This window comes from Zootoca vivipara, chromosome 5, assembly GCF_963506605.1.
Source record: "Zootoca vivipara chromosome 5, rZooViv1.1, whole genome shotgun sequence".
NCBI classification, from domain to species: domain Eukaryota; kingdom Metazoa; phylum Chordata; class Lepidosauria; order Squamata; family Lacertidae; genus Zootoca; species Zootoca vivipara.
In genome coordinates this window covers 87,627,330-87,646,177 of record NC_083280.1, presented here as the reverse complement: position 1 = coordinate 87,646,177, position 18,848 = coordinate 87,627,330, and the positions used below count along the sequence as shown (strand labels likewise).

Sequence of the window (18,848 nt, the reverse complement as noted above, 5' to 3'; positions counted from 1 at the left end):
CATGATCCCTAGCTAGCAGGACCAGTGGTCAGGGATGATGGGAACTGTAGTCTCAAAACATCTGGAGGGCCGAGGTTGAGGAAGCCTGGCTTAACCTATAAAGACTTTAAGCTCAGTTGATTGGATAATGCTGATAATGGCAAGGTTGCAGGTTGAATCCCTGTAAGGGACAGCTGCATATTCCTGCATTGCAGAGGGATGGACTAGATCAGGGGTCCCCAGACTTACCGGGCTTTGGGCTGGTTCCCTCCGCGCCGATCGCGCGGCGGGCCGGCGGGCAGGGGAGTGCACGCCCGTGCACATGCGCACGGGCGCTTACTGGCACGGCGGCGCGCTTCCAGGTCGGAAAAAGCGCCGGAAATCGTTTGTGTGCATGCGTATGGGCCTCCCCCGACCCGGAAGTGCACCAGAAATGACCTCTTCTGGGTCGGGAGAGGCCCATACGCATGCGCACAAAGGATTTTCGACGCTTTCTTCTGACCTGGAACAGCGCCGCCACGCTGCGCGCCGTAAGAACGGGCGGTGGTGGCGAGCAGCGGGGGTCGTCGCGGGCCGGGGGTCGTCGCGGGCCCTGGACTAGATGAAACCTCAGGGCCCCTTCCAACTCTATGATTCTCTGAACCAAGCAACTACTTACCTATAATGTCATCTAGGGTGCATACTCAGTTTGATAATCTGTTGCTTTTTTATTTCTTCGATGACAACTGTCTCTCAACTCTCATGTGTGTTTTAAATAATAATACCTAACCTTTGGGTTAAGTAAACTTGTGTATTAACCACACGCATAAAGGAATAACCCACACTTAACTTTTGCCCCACTCTTTCCAGACAGAAATCTGCACCTTAACACTCGGTGTCTAAGCATTGTTGTTGTTGTTTTGTCCCAAGCTTCCCCCACGAAAGCTGGGGGAGGCTCTTTAAAGCTGAATTGGAGCAAATGTCAATTCAGGTTTTATGTGTGTTGAGGTTGACATTTGCTCCAAATGAGTGAATTTTTGAGGAGAAAAGCTTAGGAGTGGGGTGGTGGTGGTGCTCAGATACGAAGCTTTCAGACCCTCCAAGTGTCCCTATTTTCCAGGGACGATTCTGGATTTACAGAAGCTGTCCTGGTTTCTGATTTGATCCCGGAATGTCCTGCTTTCCCTTAGTACGTCCCTATTTCCGTGGGAGAAATGTTGAAGGGCATGAGATGGTGCCTGGGAAGAGTGTAGGAAAGGTTAAGTGTGGATAAGCCCTCGGTAAACAGGTTAATGATCTCCTGGGCTTATCTCACACAGACATCAATGCCTTTGTCAATAGGCACACAGCAAGCTGGCCTACAGAGAGTGAGATGATCATTGGCCCATTTAGGTTGCTACTGATCTCACTGACTGGTGTGGTTGGGTTCCACCACTAGTATTACTGTAGCTTACCCGGTTCGGGCTGCAGTGGAGCCAATCCAGGAGACGCTACGGCAATGCTGGTGTCAGGAAGGCAGCTTTGAGACTCGGCTGGCAAAGTTATTTAGAAAGGGGATGATAATTCCTAGGTGTTGGGTGGTTTGAGGTTGCCAGCTTGCAGAAATGTAGCCCAGTACAACTGAAGCCATTAAGAATTTCCATTGCTCTGCTGAATTATAGCGGGTGCTAGCAGTGACGGATTTACGTATAAGCTAAACAAGCTATAGCTTTCTTTCCCCAGCCGACCGCCTCCCTTCTCTGCCTAGCACACAGCATCTTTCACCTACTCTTCAATATCTTCACCGGCCTCCAATCTTACCATAATACAGTAAGAGAGAATATTAAAGAGAGAGAGAGAGAATATTAAAGGAAATAATCATAGAATAAAAAGAAAGAGAGAAGAATAACGGATAGCGCAAGAACAGATAAAAGTTACTTCCAGTTATCCACCTGCCAGTTGGACATACAATAATTTTTCGAACGATAAGTTTCTTTTCCATATACATACAGTCATACCTCGGTTTAAGTACACTTCGGTTTGAGTACTTTGAGTTTAAGTACTCCGTGGACCCGTCTGGAACGGATTAATCCACTTTCCATTACTTTCAAATGGGAAAGTTCGCTTCAGGTTAAGTACGGTTCAGGTTAAGTACAGACTTCTGGAACCAATTGTGTACTTAAACCGAGGTACCACTGTATATGTGTGTGCATGTGTGTGTGTGTATTATTAAGTTTTTGCATAAATTTTCCATACATCATTTAACATTCATTCATGTCTTATACAATATTTTTTTTACTTCCATCAATCACATCTAAAGATTTCCAACCTTCTTAAATTCTTCTTGTATTCCATAATTCACTATTACTTTTTAAAAAAACACCAATTTTTATTTTCCTATATTTTCTCTGTAATATTTCATATAGTTCTCCTTACAAAACTTCTTGCAAACCTACTAGCGTAATTTGTTGTTTACAATTGTTTTTCAAATATTCCCCAAATTTAGTCCAATCTTTCAAGAACCTCGGGTCCCGCCGATTTCGAATTCTCCCTGTCGTCTTATCCAATTCTGCATAGTCCATTAACTTCGCCTGCTATTCTTCTATCATCAGCAATTCTTCCTGTTTCCATTTCTGTGCAATAGTACTCTTGAACGATAAGTTTCTTTAGGTGGAATTCAGCACAGCGCTAAGGAGATCATTCTGTCAGCACAAGTATTTCTGCTGGCCTGATGGAACAATCTTCCCTCTGCTCCATTTGTGTGCTGTTCGGGGCGGGGGGTGTTCCTCCTGACCCTCCGAAGCAGATTGATGGGGTGCCTGAGGGGAGCGAGGAAGCCCCATTGCACTAGCAGCCGTCTTCCCACGAGCAGAACAGGGTGCTTGAATCTTGCCCTTCACCTTTTGGGAGGTCGCTTCCCACAGCGCTCCTGAGGAAGGCAGCTTACACTTGAAACACACTAGGACTATCAACTGGGAGTGCTTTCTCAAATAAAAACATACTTTTTCTTCAGCATCGTTTTAGGTTCGCCTCCTTTATTGATTTCCCCTTGCCCTCTGTTTTCTTTAGATTTAACTGCGGCTGCCCTTTTTACCCAAGTGGAATCTAGACACAATTTTTAAAAAAACGCTGTGAAAATGCTAAAAAAAAACATTTTGAAAAATATACAGATTTTGTCGTAGCTCACGATCGCCATCTTGTGTCACCTTTGCATAATGTACTTTGCAACACACTTAAAATGTTTTCATTGCAGCTGAGTCCCCAGACTCAGTTTACTAAGTGCTCCCCCTTCCCCAAAGAAAACTAATTACAGATCTAAACAAATTTCCTGAGAAACATACAAGGGGAAAAAAGATTAAATATCAGCAATGTAAAAAAAAAAGTGGTTGGTGCAGTATGGTCCTCCCAGTTAATTGAAACAATGACTTTTGCCAGTTGGACCTAGGAAGACTTGAATGTCTCCGCCTTGTAGGTCATCTTTTCCGCGTTAGGTGAACTTCTTCATGAACCGCAGTTTGGCATATGCTATCACGAGGAAGATGACTGTCATACAGCTAAGAGCCACAATGTTCTCCCACATTGCCCAGTTGGTAGCCTCTATTCCTTGTCCGCAGAGGTATTCTTCGCCATAGCACCTGTCAAAAAGGATAGTACACACACCTTCAGAATGTTATTAACTGAAGCAATGCTGCAGTGCTACGGTAGAAGGACAACCCTTTCACTATTCCCAAGCACAGAAAACAAATGCTTGCTGATCCAAGGCCACCAGTTTGCCATTGTGAATGCACACAATTTCCCCCAAAGCCCAACTCTTGCTGCATTCTTTATTTCATTTTTACTGGGTATTTTCCTACCCCTTTATGCACCTCTGACAATGCCCGTTTCCCCCTCTGCAAATAATTTGTGGGAAATGAGCGCCGGGAGAAGAGTTAGACCCATTTTCATTGAATTCATAGAATCAGAGTTGGAAGGGACCCTGAGGAACATCGAGTCCCCATATGGGGATCGAACCTGCAACCTTTGTGTTATCAGCACCATGTTTTAACCAACTGAGCTATTTCCCTGACACACTGAGCCACGTTGCTGTATCTTCTTTGGTGATCACTCATAGCCGAGTAAGATTGTGAGTGGGCTTGCATGTTCCTATGACCCTTGTGAGCGAAGCCGTCGGGAATCTCGTACTCCCAGCAGGGTCACCCACGTTGCTGTATACACACACAGAGGCACAGACAGACACACCAGCTTCTTCTAGTGCAGGCAGGTCCAACTCCCAAGAACCTGCGATCTACTCACAGTATATAAGAAAGGCAGTGATCAACCCATTGTCATTGGAGGATGGACCAGAGTTGTTGAGCTTTTTTTAGGGAGCCAGAGTTGGTGAGCTTTTTTTGGGGGGGGGGGTAGAGATAGACCAGGAACACCCCGCGATCAATCAGTACATCGTGATCGACCTGTTGGACATGCCTGTTCTAGTGAAATACAAATGTGTCATGCTTTGTTGGTCCAACTGAAATAAGTCTGTTATGACTATCTTATGTCTTATGCACAAATTGGATCTGGTACATTGTGGATCAGGAATGTTGAGGAGCCTTCTGTAGCCAAAATGTAGTAATCGACACACAAGGACGTGGCGTAGGGGAACTGAAATATTTTGCGCACGCACACACACACACACAATGGCTTTCGGAGGGAAATTCCTGAGTGGGGCACAGTCCAGGGGGTAGGTATGGATGGGTATTTCCCAGAAACCCACGGCTTTTGACCCAAAGAGAGGAAAACTACAGGTGGCAACCTCCATCTTCCAAGAGGTTTACCCGATCCACTAATCCTATGAGTTTTAATCGATTTAATGTCTTCTCAAAAATAAGTCCAGTTCAACTCAATCAATCTTTCTCCCTGGTAAGTGATGTAGGGCTGCAGCCTTAATCAAGGACTATTTCTTTAAATCAGCAGACGGTCTTTATCAATACCCTTTGTGAGTTTAGTTTTTGAGTTCTTTATATGGGACCTTGATGAGTGGGACTGTTCTTCCGTTACTGGGAAAAAATGACTAGTTTCCAATTGAAACAAAATAAAAAAATCCTTCCAGTAGCACCTTAGAGACCAACTAAGTTTGTCATTGGTATGAGCTTTCGTGTGCATGCACACTTCTTCAGATACACTGAAACAAAAGTCACCAGATCCTTATGTATAGTCAGAGGGTGGGGAGGGGTATTACTCAGAAGGGTGGTGGGAATGGGTGATTGGCTGATAGGTGGGGTAAACCTGTTGACGACTGTTAACAACAATCACCCACTTCTGTTTCAGTGTATCCGAAGAAGTGTGCTGTGCATGCACATGAAAGCTCATACCAATGACAAGCTTAGTTGGTCTCTAAGGTGCTACTGGAAGGATTTTTTTATTTTGTTTTGACTACGTCAGACCAACACGGCATACCTATCTGTAACTAGTTTCCAATTGAATTGTTAAGAATGCGCCACAACATGCATATGATACGATTTAGGAAGAGTTTATCTTAGGGAGCAACCCCAAACTGACGAGGATAGTAATTCTTCTGGGATACTCACATTTCTCTGGTCTGAGGAGAACTTGGGGGGCAGCTTTGCAATGAAATGGGTCCTGTGGCGTTTGCACAGAAACGCAGCCCTCTAAACTCGTTGACTTCAAGGGCCTGTGTAGGAAGCCAGAGAGCAAAATAGAGCCGCAACAGTACCAAAAGAGAATATTCAAACCAGCCTGTTGTATCAACTGGATATTTGCTGATTTTAATACACCCATGGTCAATCTGCGCAACTTTGTCCACAGCAAATATACCTACACAGAGTTTCATGACTTCACCAGCTTACACCTATCAATATTTTATTTATTGTTCGGGTTGCTCCATTGGAAACAGGTTTAAAAACATCCGTGCCTTCATTTGGTGGAAAAAAACGACGCTTTTAATCAAGGCCCATAACAATCACGATTCTCTTCTGAAAATCCTGCTTAAGAAGGAGTGGCTTTCTCAACAACTATTTATATTTAAGTGCATCTGATATTTAAATTGAGGCTCATCTGATCCATAGAAGCTGCCCAATGCAGCCATGCATCGTTGGAGTCCAATGCATCTCTCCCAGCCAGCCTTCAGCCAGCCTGCCCAAGATGGATGCCAGTCTTTCTTCTTTCTTCTTCTTCTTCCCAAAACCCCTTGCTAAAAACACTCTCTTCCCGTCACTTCAAACACACACCCCATCACCTTGGCAACATCTGTCTCCCCAGGCCTCTTAGATGACCCATCCACCCCTTTTGTCATATTAACAAAAGAGAAGACAGGCTGCTTTGTAGAAGCCAGCCTAGGGATTCCTTGTCTGGCACAGTCCTGCAGCTTGTACTTCCATCAATATCCCAACCCATCAAAATCTTACCATTTATTAATTTCTAGGGTTTAGAGGGGTCCTCCCTAATCTATGTTAGCTGTAGCATACTCACCGTGAGGCCGTATCTAGGAATGCTGAAGTATTTCAGCCAGTTCAGCCAATCCATGACGGTGGGAAGGTTCACCAGTAAGCCAGAAAAGATCTGGAAGGTGGAGAGAGAGAGAAACGGTGCAAATAAATTTACAATTTAAAGGATTAGGCCTTGAGGCAACTACCCTTCGTAACACCTTTGCCCATTCAGCAACAACTCCTTTTATCGGCGGTGGGGATTGCCAGGAGATCAGGATCTGGGATTGAACTTTCCAAAATATGGAACTGCAGAAAAAGACAGTCCTGGTTGCAGTAGAGCTGATCCCGAGCCTACGTGACACATGCAAGACTCACCAGCATGAAGACAAAGCAGATGGTGATCAGGAGGTTGGCAATGGCTACTACGTCCATCCCTGCGGAGATTGCGAGGGCCATTGAGGTGGATGTGTAGCACAACAGCACAAGAGTCAGCATGAAGAAGAAGAATCGGCCCGCATCAGCCTGGTAGCCTGAGAACAGGAAGAGGATAGGTGCAATGAACAATCAAGTCACGAGGTGGAAGACTGGAAAGGATGTTTGCAAAAACAAACAAACCCAGAAGCTTTCCCTTTGGGAATGATAGGGACCCAATTACCCAAACTGTACAGAAACTTATTCATGTATGCTACCAAAGGTAAAGGTACCCCTGACCGTTAGGTCCAGTTGTGGACGACCCTGGGGTTGCGCGCTCATTTCGCTCTATAGGCCGAGGGAGCTGGCGTTTGTCCGCAGACAGCTTCCGGGTCATGTGGCCAGCATGACTAAGCAGCTTCTGCCAAACCAGAGCAGCGCACGGAAATGCCGTTTATCTTCCTACCACAGCGGTCCCTATTTATCTACTTGCACTTTGACGTGCTTTCGAACTGCTAGGTGGGCAGGAGCTGGGACCGAACAACGGGAGCTCACCCCGTCGTAGGGATTTGAACCGCCAACCTTCTGATCAGCAAGCCCTCCTAGGCTCTGTGGTTTAACACACAGCGCCACCCGCATCCCTAATGTATGCTACTACAGTGGCAAGAATGTTACTTGCCCAAAAATGGAAAGAAAAAGAAGTCCCAGGAAAAGAAGAATGGATACAAAAACTGATGGAATATGTAGAAATGGCGAAAGTTACCAGAAAAATAAGAAATCAAGATAACAAACTTTTTATAAAAGAATGGAAATTGTTAATAGCGCAGGCCAGAGGTAAGGTTTCACAGAGATACCGTATTTTCCTCTGCTGAGGCCTCTGTCCATATGAAGAGTCCCACTAAAGAAAAATAAGGCAGACTTGTTCATTGGGATGACAGCGTACAAAAATACAGATTATTTACCAATCATCCAGTAGCTTATACATGAAAATATGATTGCAGGCATAGTCCTCATGGGTAGCAGGTCTCCAATCATCAAGGCAAGGAAATATGCAGAGACTCGGTAATAACCGCTGGTATACTGGTGGCTGTGAGGACAGGACAGAACATGGCTTACTGGAAAGGTACACACATGATAAGAGAAATTGAAGGAATTGCTAATTAGGAAAATACTTTGGCCACCTCATGAGAGGAGAAGACTCCCTGGAAAAAACCCTGATGTTGGGAAAAATTGAGGGCAGAAGGAGAAGGGGACGACAAAGGACGAGATGGTTGGACAGTGTTCTCGAAGCTACCAACATGAGTTTGACCAAACTGCAGGAGGCGGTGGAAGACAGGAGTGCCTGGCGTGCTCTGGTCCGTGGGGCCACGAAGAGTTGGACACGACTAAATGACTAAACAACAACAAAATGAGGAAAAGAGAAAGGAACCATTTCATGGAATCATAGAATTTGGAACGGAGTTCCAACAGAGTTGGATGGGACCCCCGAGGCTCATCGAGTCCAAGCGCCTGCAATGCAGGAATCTCAACTAAAGCCTCAACTAAAGATGGACATCCAACATCTACTTAAAAACCTCCAATGAAGGGAGTCTCGTACACTGTCGAAATTTTATCAGACTCCAGGTTTCACATCTGCCTCTGAGGCTCTCTCTTGCTTAATGAAATATATCTTCTGCTCACTTCTAACCAATTCTCTTCTCTTCAGCTGGAGTTGCAACCCCTCTGGCAATATTAATTATAAAACGTGCATGTTTACAAATACATGGTCAGGACTCGATCACATCTAAGGTTTCATTCCTAACTTGCAGCTTGAGGAGGCATTCTCAGCATTCCCAAGCAATCTCCCTCATTGAAACATCACCACTAGACCTGCTCAGCTTCGGTAAGGTTGCGTTCTGATCCTTCCGATTGTTTTCCCAAACTCACGCTAGTGTTGAAATACTGCCCAGAGCTACAGAAATTCCATTTTCGTGAGCTAATGGGATTTGCTTCCAAGAAGTCAAGGACCAATTATCACATCAGGCTTTACCAGGCTTGGTTCGGCTCTTTGATGGATTTCCACCCTTTATCAGTGAAGGGTATTCTACTTGCACCATTCTCACGCTGCAGTGGTCTACATGGGATGTGAACTGACAGTATGTAGTTAACATACTTTGAAGTGTTGACTGCTCCCATATGTCTCCAGCTGCAATACAGTGCTACCTTGGTTGTTGAATTGCTTGGCTCCTGAACAAAGTGGTTCAGGAGCCAATGCAGGGCCGTCTTCAGTATATCTGGCGCCCTGGCGCGACGATCTCTCCCGGCGCCCCCCCCCCCGCCCCATTTCCCAGCGCGGCTCTCTGGCGGGTGCAGCAGCGCGGTGCCCCCCGGCAGCCCTGCGCCACCCAGCCTGGCCGTAGGGCCGGCCCTGAGCCAATGCCACAAACCCAGAAGTAAGTGTTCCTGTTTGTGAACGTTTTTTGGAAGCTGAACATCTGACGTGGCTTCCGATTGAGTACAGGAAGCTCCCGTAGCCAACTGGAAGCCGCACCTTGGTTTTTTAACTGTTCTGGGAGTCAAACGGTCACGCGGAACAGATTAAGTTCCACAACCAAGGTACCAGTGTATTGTACTTCCAAAAGGTTTGGGTGTTTTTTTTTACATCCTCCCTTTTTTATTTAAAAAAATTGGTCATGCCTGCTTTTAAACTTCAACCACACCCATTTTGATATGCAACTCCTGGAAGATTGGCCATGGGTCAGTGCAGCCCTCAGCCCAAATAAGGTTCGCCACCCCTGTGCCTTGAGACTTCCTACTAACTCATAGAATCATAGAGTTGGAAGGGAATGGATGAATGGATGAACAAATGAACCTTTATTTGCGTCAGCCACCGGCCATAGCAATAAAACAACAATGCAATATGCAAAGAATAGAAATAAAAAGTCAATTGTATAAAATACATTTTAGGGTTTTGAATCAATAGTCAAATAGCGGATCTTATTCTCATTGCCCCAGCTAAAAACCTTGCAACTTTTCCTGTCACCTGCTCATCTTGATCTGCCAAGAGAAAGGACACTGTGGCAGTGGTTGGGCGACCCGGAATGGACAATAAAAGAGGGGTGATAGTCTCGTTCCTCAAGTTTTTATAAAGAGTGCAAGCCAGAAGGGCATGTGCCACCGATTCGGTGCTGCCATCTCCACAGGGACATGAGCGGTTTTTGTGTGGAATCTGTTGGAATCGTCCCTCAAGGACAACCGAGGGCCATACATTCCATCTTGCGAGAGGTTTGATACTTACACAAACAACTTCTTATCCTTGATAAACAGCTCGATTGCCGACACACTGGAGAAGCACTGGTTTGTGGTTACGAAAAACAAAGATCCAACTCTGAAAGAAGCAACCAAAAGTAAGTCAACTACCTTCATTAACTGCTTCGGAAGCTTTCTGTAGGATCACTGAACCCTATCTATGGAAGGAACACATATTGTTTCTTATGCAGGCAAGTCACCATGGTTTCCTGCTGTTTAACTGAGATGGATCTTGACCTTAGAGTAGGGCACGTCAAAGCATCTTTTCAAGAATGCACGTCAAAGCATCTTTTCATAGGTCACATGACTGTGTTTGTTTCAACTCCGGGGGGGGGGGAGAGGAAAACTATAGCAACAAAGAATATGGGAAAATCAAGGCTCATAAAACAGATTTTACATTCCTTGCCAAAACCTCCCCCAAACATTGTGTTTGCAATAATTTATGCAAATTCTTGTGTATTTTTTAAAAAATAAATAAATAAAAATGTATATGCACGATCCTTTCTAAAACTAGAATTGTTTGCCATTTTCGAAGTTGTTGCTTTCCACCCTGCAAATGACAGTGTCATAGTAGGGGATAGGTAAGAAATAGGAGGGGCAGCTGCATGTTAATAAAAGATTAAAATGAACCGCTCTGAGACCTGTGGGTATAGGGCGGTATAGATATTTAATAAAGAATAATAATACAGTAAAGAAGATTAAAATAAGACGCCCTCCAAATACAGAGGGAGCGATGCAGTACAAAGAAGCACCATTCCCCGAGCACATGAAATTTTTGAACATATCATCTACATATTTTCACATGCCTTAAAGAGGCTTACAAACCAGAGGCGTAGGAAGGGTGTGTGTGCAGTGGGTACAGTCCGCCCCGGGTGTCATCCTTGAGGGGTGTGACAAAATGGCACACACTGGGGGGTGGCACTTACTGTAGTGCCTGGCCTGCAGCGTGCTCCTCGAGCCACCGTGCCTCTCCTGGGACTGACGCAGTGGCTCGGGCCCCGCGCTGCCCGAAACGGCAGTGTGGGGCTTGCGTCTGCCAGGCAGACTCTGTGGGAAGCTCGCTGCAGCGCCCCCCTGGGCGGCTCACCGTGCGGCCCCCCTGGGCGGATTGCAATGCCGCCCCTGTGGGTGGCTCGCCCCGCCCCCGGGTACATGGCATGTGCGCCACTCCGTGGGCTGGAGCAGCTAGCCAGCGGCAGAGGTAGCGGCTCAGGTGCCTGGGGCGGCACACCCAGGGGCGGGGCAAGCTGCCCCTAGGGGTGGGGCGAGGCGAGTCGCCCATAGGGGCGGGGTGCACTGTGGGGCCTCTGGAGTCTGCCTGCCTCCTCCCTCTCAGCTGCCCTACAGCTGTGGGGAGGCAGCGGGCGGACCATTTGGGCAGCGCGCGTCCAAGCCACCGTGTCTCTCCCAGGAGGGATGCGTGGCTTCGGCGTGCTGCAGGCCCCGCGGTGAGTGCAGCCTGGCATTTTGTCACCCCCTCAGTGGTGGCACCCAGGTAGCCCACACCCACTGCACCCCTTCCCCCACCCCTGCAGCTAGCGACACCGCTGCTAGAAACTAAGGTAAAGGCACCCCTGACCGTTAGGTCCAGTCGCGGACGACTCTGGGGTTGCACACTCATCTCGCTCTATAGGCAGAGGGAGCCGACGTTTGTCCGCAGACAGCTTCCGGGTCATGTGGCCAGCATGACTAAGCCGCTTCTGGCAAACCAGAGCAGCGCACGGAAACGCTGTTTACCTTCCCGTCGGAGTGGTACCTATTTATCTACTTGCACTTTGACGTGCTTTTGAACTGCTAGGTTGGCAGGAGCAGGGACCGAGCAACGGGAGCTCACCCCGTCGTGGGGATTCGAACCGCCGACCTTCCGATCGGCAAGCCCTAGGCTCTGTGGTTTAGACCACAGCGCCACCCGCTAGAAACTTAACTTCCTTTAAAAGCCTAAGATTCCAGGAATTCAACTTTAGCCCTTTTGGGGAGGTGGAATTCCATATGGAGAAGTCTCAGCTACAGTGACAAACAACACTCCCAAAGTGAAGAAAATAATGGTCTTCGTATGAAAGTGCAAAGGTTCAAAGAAGAGAGAGGCTCAAAGGAACATTTTGCCCCCAGACCTTGTAAGAGCCTTTCGCAGGGCCTGACCCAAGGCTTTTGTGAGCCCTTGTAAATATTTGTCCTTTTGTAATAGACAACCAGTATTGTCTTGTAGGGCAGAGTAAAAAACTTTGTTCACACATCACTGTTGTTGATACATAAAGACATAAGTAGACCACCTGGGGATCCTATCTACAATCCCTTAAGAACATAAGAAAGGCAGTGCTGGATAAGGCCAATGGCCCATCTAGTCCAGCCATTCCGTTCTTGCAATGGCCCACCGGTTGCCAGCTTTCTGGAGCTGCCCCTGGTGAGCCCAGCATTTGAAAGGATGGAAAATAGAGGCAAAGGCTTACTGGGAAATGATATATAATGAGTTAAAGAAAATGTTTAAAAACACTTTTGTTAAAAAAAACCCAGAAGGTTTCTTATTGGGTATAGTGGGTAAAGAGATACCAAGACAAGACAAAAAAAACCTTTTTATATGCAACAACTGCGGCAAGAATTTTGTTAGCCCCCAAATGGAAACAACATGAAGTACCAACGAAAGAAGAGTGGCAGGTGAAATTGATGGGCTTTGCAGAACTGGCGCAGCCGATGGGAAGAATCCAGAACCAACGAGGTCAAGCATTCCAAAAATACTGGAATAAATTCATATTATATTTGAAAGACAACTGTAAGCAATGAACATCACTAGTAGGGATATCAGAAGATTTGTTAGATGAAATTGCTACCTATTCAGGTCGAGTCATTTAATATTTTAGGTAATGGTATAACAAGAATAAGGACGCAGGTGGCGCTGTGGGATGAACCACAGAGCCTAGAGCTTGCCGATCAGAAGGTTGGCGGTTCGAATCCCTGCGACGGGGTGAGCTCCCGTTGCTCGGTCCCAGCTCCTGCAGTTCGAAAGCACGTCAAAGTGCAAGTAGATAAATAGGAACCGCTATAGCGGGAAGGTAAACGGCGTTTCCATGTGCTGCTCTGGTTTGCCAGAAGCGGCTTTGTCATGCTGGCCACATGACCTGGAAGCTATACGCCGGCTCCTTCGGCCAATAATGCGAGATGAGCGCCACAACCCCAGAATCGGTCACGACTTGACCTAATGCTCAGGGTCCCTTTACCTTTATAACAAGAATAGGAAAGGAAGTAAAATGCAAAGATGCAAAAATTAATTTTGTAAACCATTAGCCGGGAGGGAGGGAAGTCATTAGGCTCAGTTGAGACAAAGAGATATAACAAGAGGAAATGATGTTACATAATGTGATTACAGTGGAACCTCGGTTTATGAACACCTCGGTTTATGAATTTTCAGTTTATGAACGCCGCGGACCCATCTGGAACGGATTAATTCATTTTCCATTACTTTCAATGGGAAAGTTCGCTTCAGTTTATGAACGCTTCAGTTTATGAACAGACTTCCGGAACCAATTACACCCATGCTTCAGTTTATGAACGCTTCAGTTTAAGTACTCTGCAGACCCGTCTGGAACGGATTAATCCACTTTCCATTACTTTCAATGGGAAAGTTCGCTTCAGTTTATGAACACTACAGTTTAAGTACTCCGCAGACTGTCTGGAACAGATTAATCCACTTTCCATTACTTTCAATGGGAAAGTTCGCTTCAGTTTATGAACGCTTCAGTTTATGAACAGACTTCCGGAACCAATTGTGTTCATGAACCGAGGTACCACTGTATATGTAAAACTAATAAAATTTATTTTAAAAATAATAACAATGATATGATGGAAAAGAAACCTCAAGAAAAGCATCAGTAATTACCGGTTTTGAATGCCGCTTTGATCAAGTTTTACACCAAAGAAAATGGCCCCCACAATCAGTGCCAGGACAACTGTCACAAGGACCTGGAATGTGGGAAAGGAAAAAGTGACAGAATGCAACGGTCAAAGGGTATCTGACCATCCTGAGCAAAACAAACAAAGGAAGGCAATGATATTCACAGGCTCGGAATTAGTTCTCTTGATGAAAGAATGTGCAAGGCTTCAAGTTCACCAAATGTTTTATATCACCATAGATAAATAGCAACACAATTATGCAGCAAAGTCCTCTGTCAGGGTTGCCATGTTTCAAGAAGTGAAAATCTGGCACAAACAAATGTTTGTCTTTTTTTAATAAATAAAATCCCCAAAGTTGTTGGGGGGAAATGCAAAAATCCAGAAAATCCCCCCCCCGCGCGTCACTTCCGCCATATGGCAACCCTACCTACCCTTTCCAGTGTACTTTCCCCATCACTTTCCTTCCTGCAAACAGTACAGTCTTTTGAGGAAGGGGGTTAGTTGTGCAGGACCTCCCAACCTGCTATAATTTTGCAAGTTGGATTTGCCAATACAGTGAGCCCACAGCTTACACTGGAGTTACATTCTGGGGATCGTGCCAAAAGTCAAAATCACATGTAGTCAAGACTGGGTGGGATTGCCAAAGTGCTTTTCCTGGAACCCCATCCCCGTTAATTTTTTTTTTGTAATTTTTTGCCATGTACAGCTGAATGCGCACAGGTCAAATGCGTATAAGTTGTGGGCTTACTGAATATGTTTGAATCCCATCCAAAAAACAGTTATAACCATTATTATTATTATTATTATTATTATTATTATTATTATTATTATTATTATTATTATATACCCTGCCTATCTGGCTGGCTTGCCCCAGCCCCTCTGAGCAGCTTCCAACATATATAAAAACATAATAAAACATTAAACATTAAAAAACTTCTCTCTACAGGGCTGCCTTCAGATGTCTTCTAAAGGTTGTAGAGTTACTTATCTCCTTGGCTTGGGGGGGTCACATAACTCCATACCCTCCAATAAAAACAGGAATGTCCTACCATACCCTCCAACATTTCTCCGATGAAAATAGGGACATCCTAAGGAAAGGCGGGACATTCCGGGATCAAATCAGAAACCGGGACGGCTTCTGCAAATCCGGGACTGTCCCTGGAAGATAAGGACCCTTGGAGGGCCTGTGAAGCCAGCTGACCCCAAGGAAGGAATATGGTTTTTAGACTAGGACCTCCAGCCACAAGCACCCTGCTATGACAGGTTTCTGGATGCACCAGACATTCTCACTTGAGAGTTCCACATTAGCAGACGGTTCTGCTCCTTACTTGCGCCACAGAAGCTTGGGGGTTTCGGATGAGGTTTTTGAGGGAGCGCTGAGACACCCAGTAGAGCTGAGTGAAGAAGCCGTTCGCATAGGTCACTTGATTCATGGGCCTCGGCTTCTTCTGAGAGACCCCGTGGAGATTTTCATATTTCTTCAGCTGCTCCATCATGCTCTTGTACTGGGTGGAGCTGATGTATTTCTCGTGCAAGGAGTCCACCAGTGTCTTCTCCACGCCTTCCTCTTCCATGCCATTTTCATTACTGGTCTCTGAGAAAAAACAAAAAGGGAACCCCACTCCCCGTTTTTTAAAGGTAAAGGTACCCCTGACCGTTAGGTCCAATCGCGGACGACTCTGGGGTTGCAGTGCTAATCTCTCTCTTTACAGGCCGAGGGAGCCGGCGTTTGTCCACAGACAGCTTCCGGGTCATGTGGCCAGCGTGACTAAGCTGCTTCTGGCAAACCAGAGGAGAGCACAGAAACGCCATTTACCTTCCCACTGGAGCGGTACCTAACTTGCACTTTGACGTGCTTTTGAACTGCTAGGTGGGCAGGAGCTGGGACTGAAAAATGGAACTCACCCTGTTGCAGGGATTCGAACCGCCAACCTTCTGATCGGCAAGCCCTAGGCTCTGTGGTTTAGACCACAGCGCCACCCGCGTCTCCCACCCCATTTTTTAGGACTACAGTCATACCTCGGTTTACAACCACCTCGGTTTACAAACACCGCGGACCCATCTGGATCGGATTAATTCACTTTCCATTATTTTCAATGGGAAAGTTCGCTTCAGGTTAAGTACGCTTCAGTTTAAGTACAGACTTCCAGAACCAATTACACTCATACTTCGGGTTAAGTACGCTTCAGGTTGAGTACTCCACGGACCCGTCTGGAACAGATTAATCCACTTTCCATTACTTTCAATGGGAAAGTTCGCTTCAGGTTAAGTACAGACTTCCGGAACCAATTGTGGTTGTAAACCGAGGTACCACTGTATATAATAGAATGCTTTTCAGTGGCAAACCCAGAAGCATTTTTCTGGGTTTCGCCACTCGCGCATGCGCAGAAGTGCTATATGTGCCGCACGCATGTGCAGAAACGCTCTACGTGCCGTGCACATGTGCAGAAGTGCTAAGCTGCGCTGCACACATGCTCAGAAGTGGTCCTCTGGATGCAAATTCCTTGGGATGCGGCCAGACCTCTGGAACGGATCCCGTTCACAACCGGAGGTACCACTGTACTAGATCCCCAGTGGTGATCAAAAACCTCCCCCAATGTCAGCTTCTCACCCATGTGCTCCTGATTGTCGGCCTTCAGTTTCTGACCACATTTGCTTGCAGTTACAGCCGTGGAGTCGCCATTGATCACATCCAGGAAGAAGTCAGCTGGGTTATTGAAAGGCTCACACTCATACCCTTTAAAGAGAGAAAGAGAGTCAGTGTTGGAGATGTAATGAGACTGAGGGCACGTTCTTTCATTTGTGGTGGACCTGTAAAAGGGTAAAAGAGTAGAGTCGTACCTTGGAAGTCGAATGGAAACCATTCCAGAAGTCCGTTCGACTTCCAAAACGTTCAGAAACTAAAGCTCCTGCAGCCAATCGTTGGACGTTTGGCTTCCAAAAACGGTTTGCAAACCGGAACAGTCACTTCCGGGTTTGCAGCGACCTGGAGCCAAAATGTTCGAGAACCAAGCTGTTCGAAAACCAAGGTACAAATATATTGGGAAATAATTCACAACTGAAAAAATTGTTAAAAGTACTCCCCCCCCCCCAAAAAAAACCAGAGTTCTTTTTGTTGGGAATAACTCAGACGGAAATTCCCAAGTGTCGGAAAAGGTTATTTATGTATGCCACTACTGCAGCTTGTGTTTTGTTAGCCCCAAAATGGAAAATGAGTGAAGTCCCAACTAAGAAAGATTGGCAACTTAAACTGATGGAATATTTGCAGCTTGCGGCCCTAACATATAGAATAAGAGAATAAGAAGAACATATGTTTAAAGAAGACTGGAAAATGTTGATTGAATATATGGAGGAAAATGGCATACATTTGAAAATGTGGGCAGCATTAAGATAAATTCAATAGTGTAAATAAGTTTTGATGAATGTAATAATGGAATACTGAATGGTTTAGTTTATGTAAAATATACAGGGATTTATGTTGTGGAAAATGAACTATGTCATTGATATTTTAAGGTTGTTTAAGTGAACAAATGTAAAACAGTATTTTAATTTAAAAATTAAACTCAAAAAAGAGAGAGAGGGAGGGAGTGAAGTGTTTTAAGCTGTCTAACTAGCTCAAATGGTTAAATGTTCTTAAAATGTCAGTTTCTTAACTGCGGGTCATCCCCAGGCATTTTCAGAGGGGTTTTTGTCTCTTCGGAGTAGGAATTAACATTTAATTTTTAGGGGTGGTAGTGGGTTAAAAAAAAAAACTTCATTTGATTGGGTGTAATGTATTGCAATATTTAAACTTCAGTGACAGAAGCTCAACTCTAGCACACACACAAAGTGGACATCCAAATGCCTGAATATTTTTAATTAACTTTTAAATTTTAAGTTATGAGTCATGGGGGGCATGGAGAGTGTTTGTATGAACTTAACAGTACTTAGCTATTTTTTTCAAAGTTGCTATTTTGTTAATGTTGTTGTTATTGTTTTACAGATTATAAATGCCATATTGATTTGTTTTGCTGTAGTTGTGATGTTTAGCTTGTTTTTTCAGTTGCTGCTTTGTTACTAGTGTTTGATAGATTGTTTTTATTGAGGATTTGCTAATTATTTTATATGATTTATCCTGCATTTGTGATCATGGAATCATAGAATGATAGAGTTGGAAGGGACCCTGAGGATCATCTAGTCCAACCCTCTGCAATGCAAGAATCCTTTACCCAATGTGGGACTTGAACCTACAACCCTGAGATTAAGAGTCTCATGCTCTACCTATTATGTCGTTATTTATTGTTGGTAAGCTGCTTTGATATTCATATTGTTGGTAAGCTGCTTTGAAATTCATAATTCCGAGCCTGAAATGAATTCAGCGGCACTGAAAATCAATCAATCAATCAATCAATCGAGTAAGTTATGTCAAATTGAACATTTTGTGGACGTTGTACTTCCCCATTGCTAGCACCTGTCTACCTCGATGGGAGTGGTCTTTCCCCAACAACACAGGTGAAGAAGTGAGTCACCAAAGCTGCATTCCAGAGACATTTATGTAACAAATGAGACTTCTAAGCAAATTGGTTTAACACAGGGATGAACGAGACTAACACCAAATGTTTCCTGCCTCGGAACCTTGGCGTAAACGGCAGGTAATAAATTGTAGTTCTAATAATAAATGAATAAATAGAAACTGTTATTCAGAGCTGAGAAATGATGCCAGAACTCTTAAGCCCCAACTTGTATCCTGGAAACCCAACTTCTTTACTTAAGGATGGAATAGGGAGTTGTCTTCAACCCATATAAGACACACCTGAACACACAGGTGAGGCTAGATACCTAAGTGTGCTCTGGAAGCTGGTGTGTGCGTGCCTCTTTTCCTATGATTGTTCATTCCATGCGCTGATAGGCGTGTCATCAGGG

General features: G+C 45.2%; 1 protein-coding gene across 1 annotated transcript in view; it reads right to left on the bottom strand.

Annotated features, from left to right (window-relative positions):
* Positions 1-1,336: 1,336 nt before the first annotated feature.
* The window catches only part of LOC118096281 (broad substrate specificity ATP-binding cassette transporter ABCG2), a 33,655-nt gene continuing 16,143 nt past the window's right edge, over positions 1,337-18,848 (bottom strand). The window contains exons 8-16 of the mRNA XM_035137876.2: positions 16,558-16,683; positions 15,275-15,540; positions 13,933-14,015; positions 10,051-10,140; positions 7,736-7,860; positions 6,738-6,892; positions 6,406-6,495; positions 5,505-5,608; positions 1,337-3,572 (exon numbers count right to left, since the gene is read on the bottom strand). Coding sequence (XP_034993767.1) covers positions 3,425-3,572; positions 5,505-5,608; positions 6,406-6,495; positions 6,738-6,892; positions 7,736-7,860; positions 10,051-10,140; positions 13,933-14,015; positions 15,275-15,540; positions 16,558-16,683 — 1,187 coding nt within the window. The 3' untranslated portion in view covers positions 1,337-3,424. The remainder of the gene's footprint in view (positions 3,573-5,504; positions 5,609-6,405; positions 6,496-6,737; positions 6,893-7,735; positions 7,861-10,050; positions 10,141-13,932; positions 14,016-15,274; positions 15,541-16,557; positions 16,684-18,848) is intronic.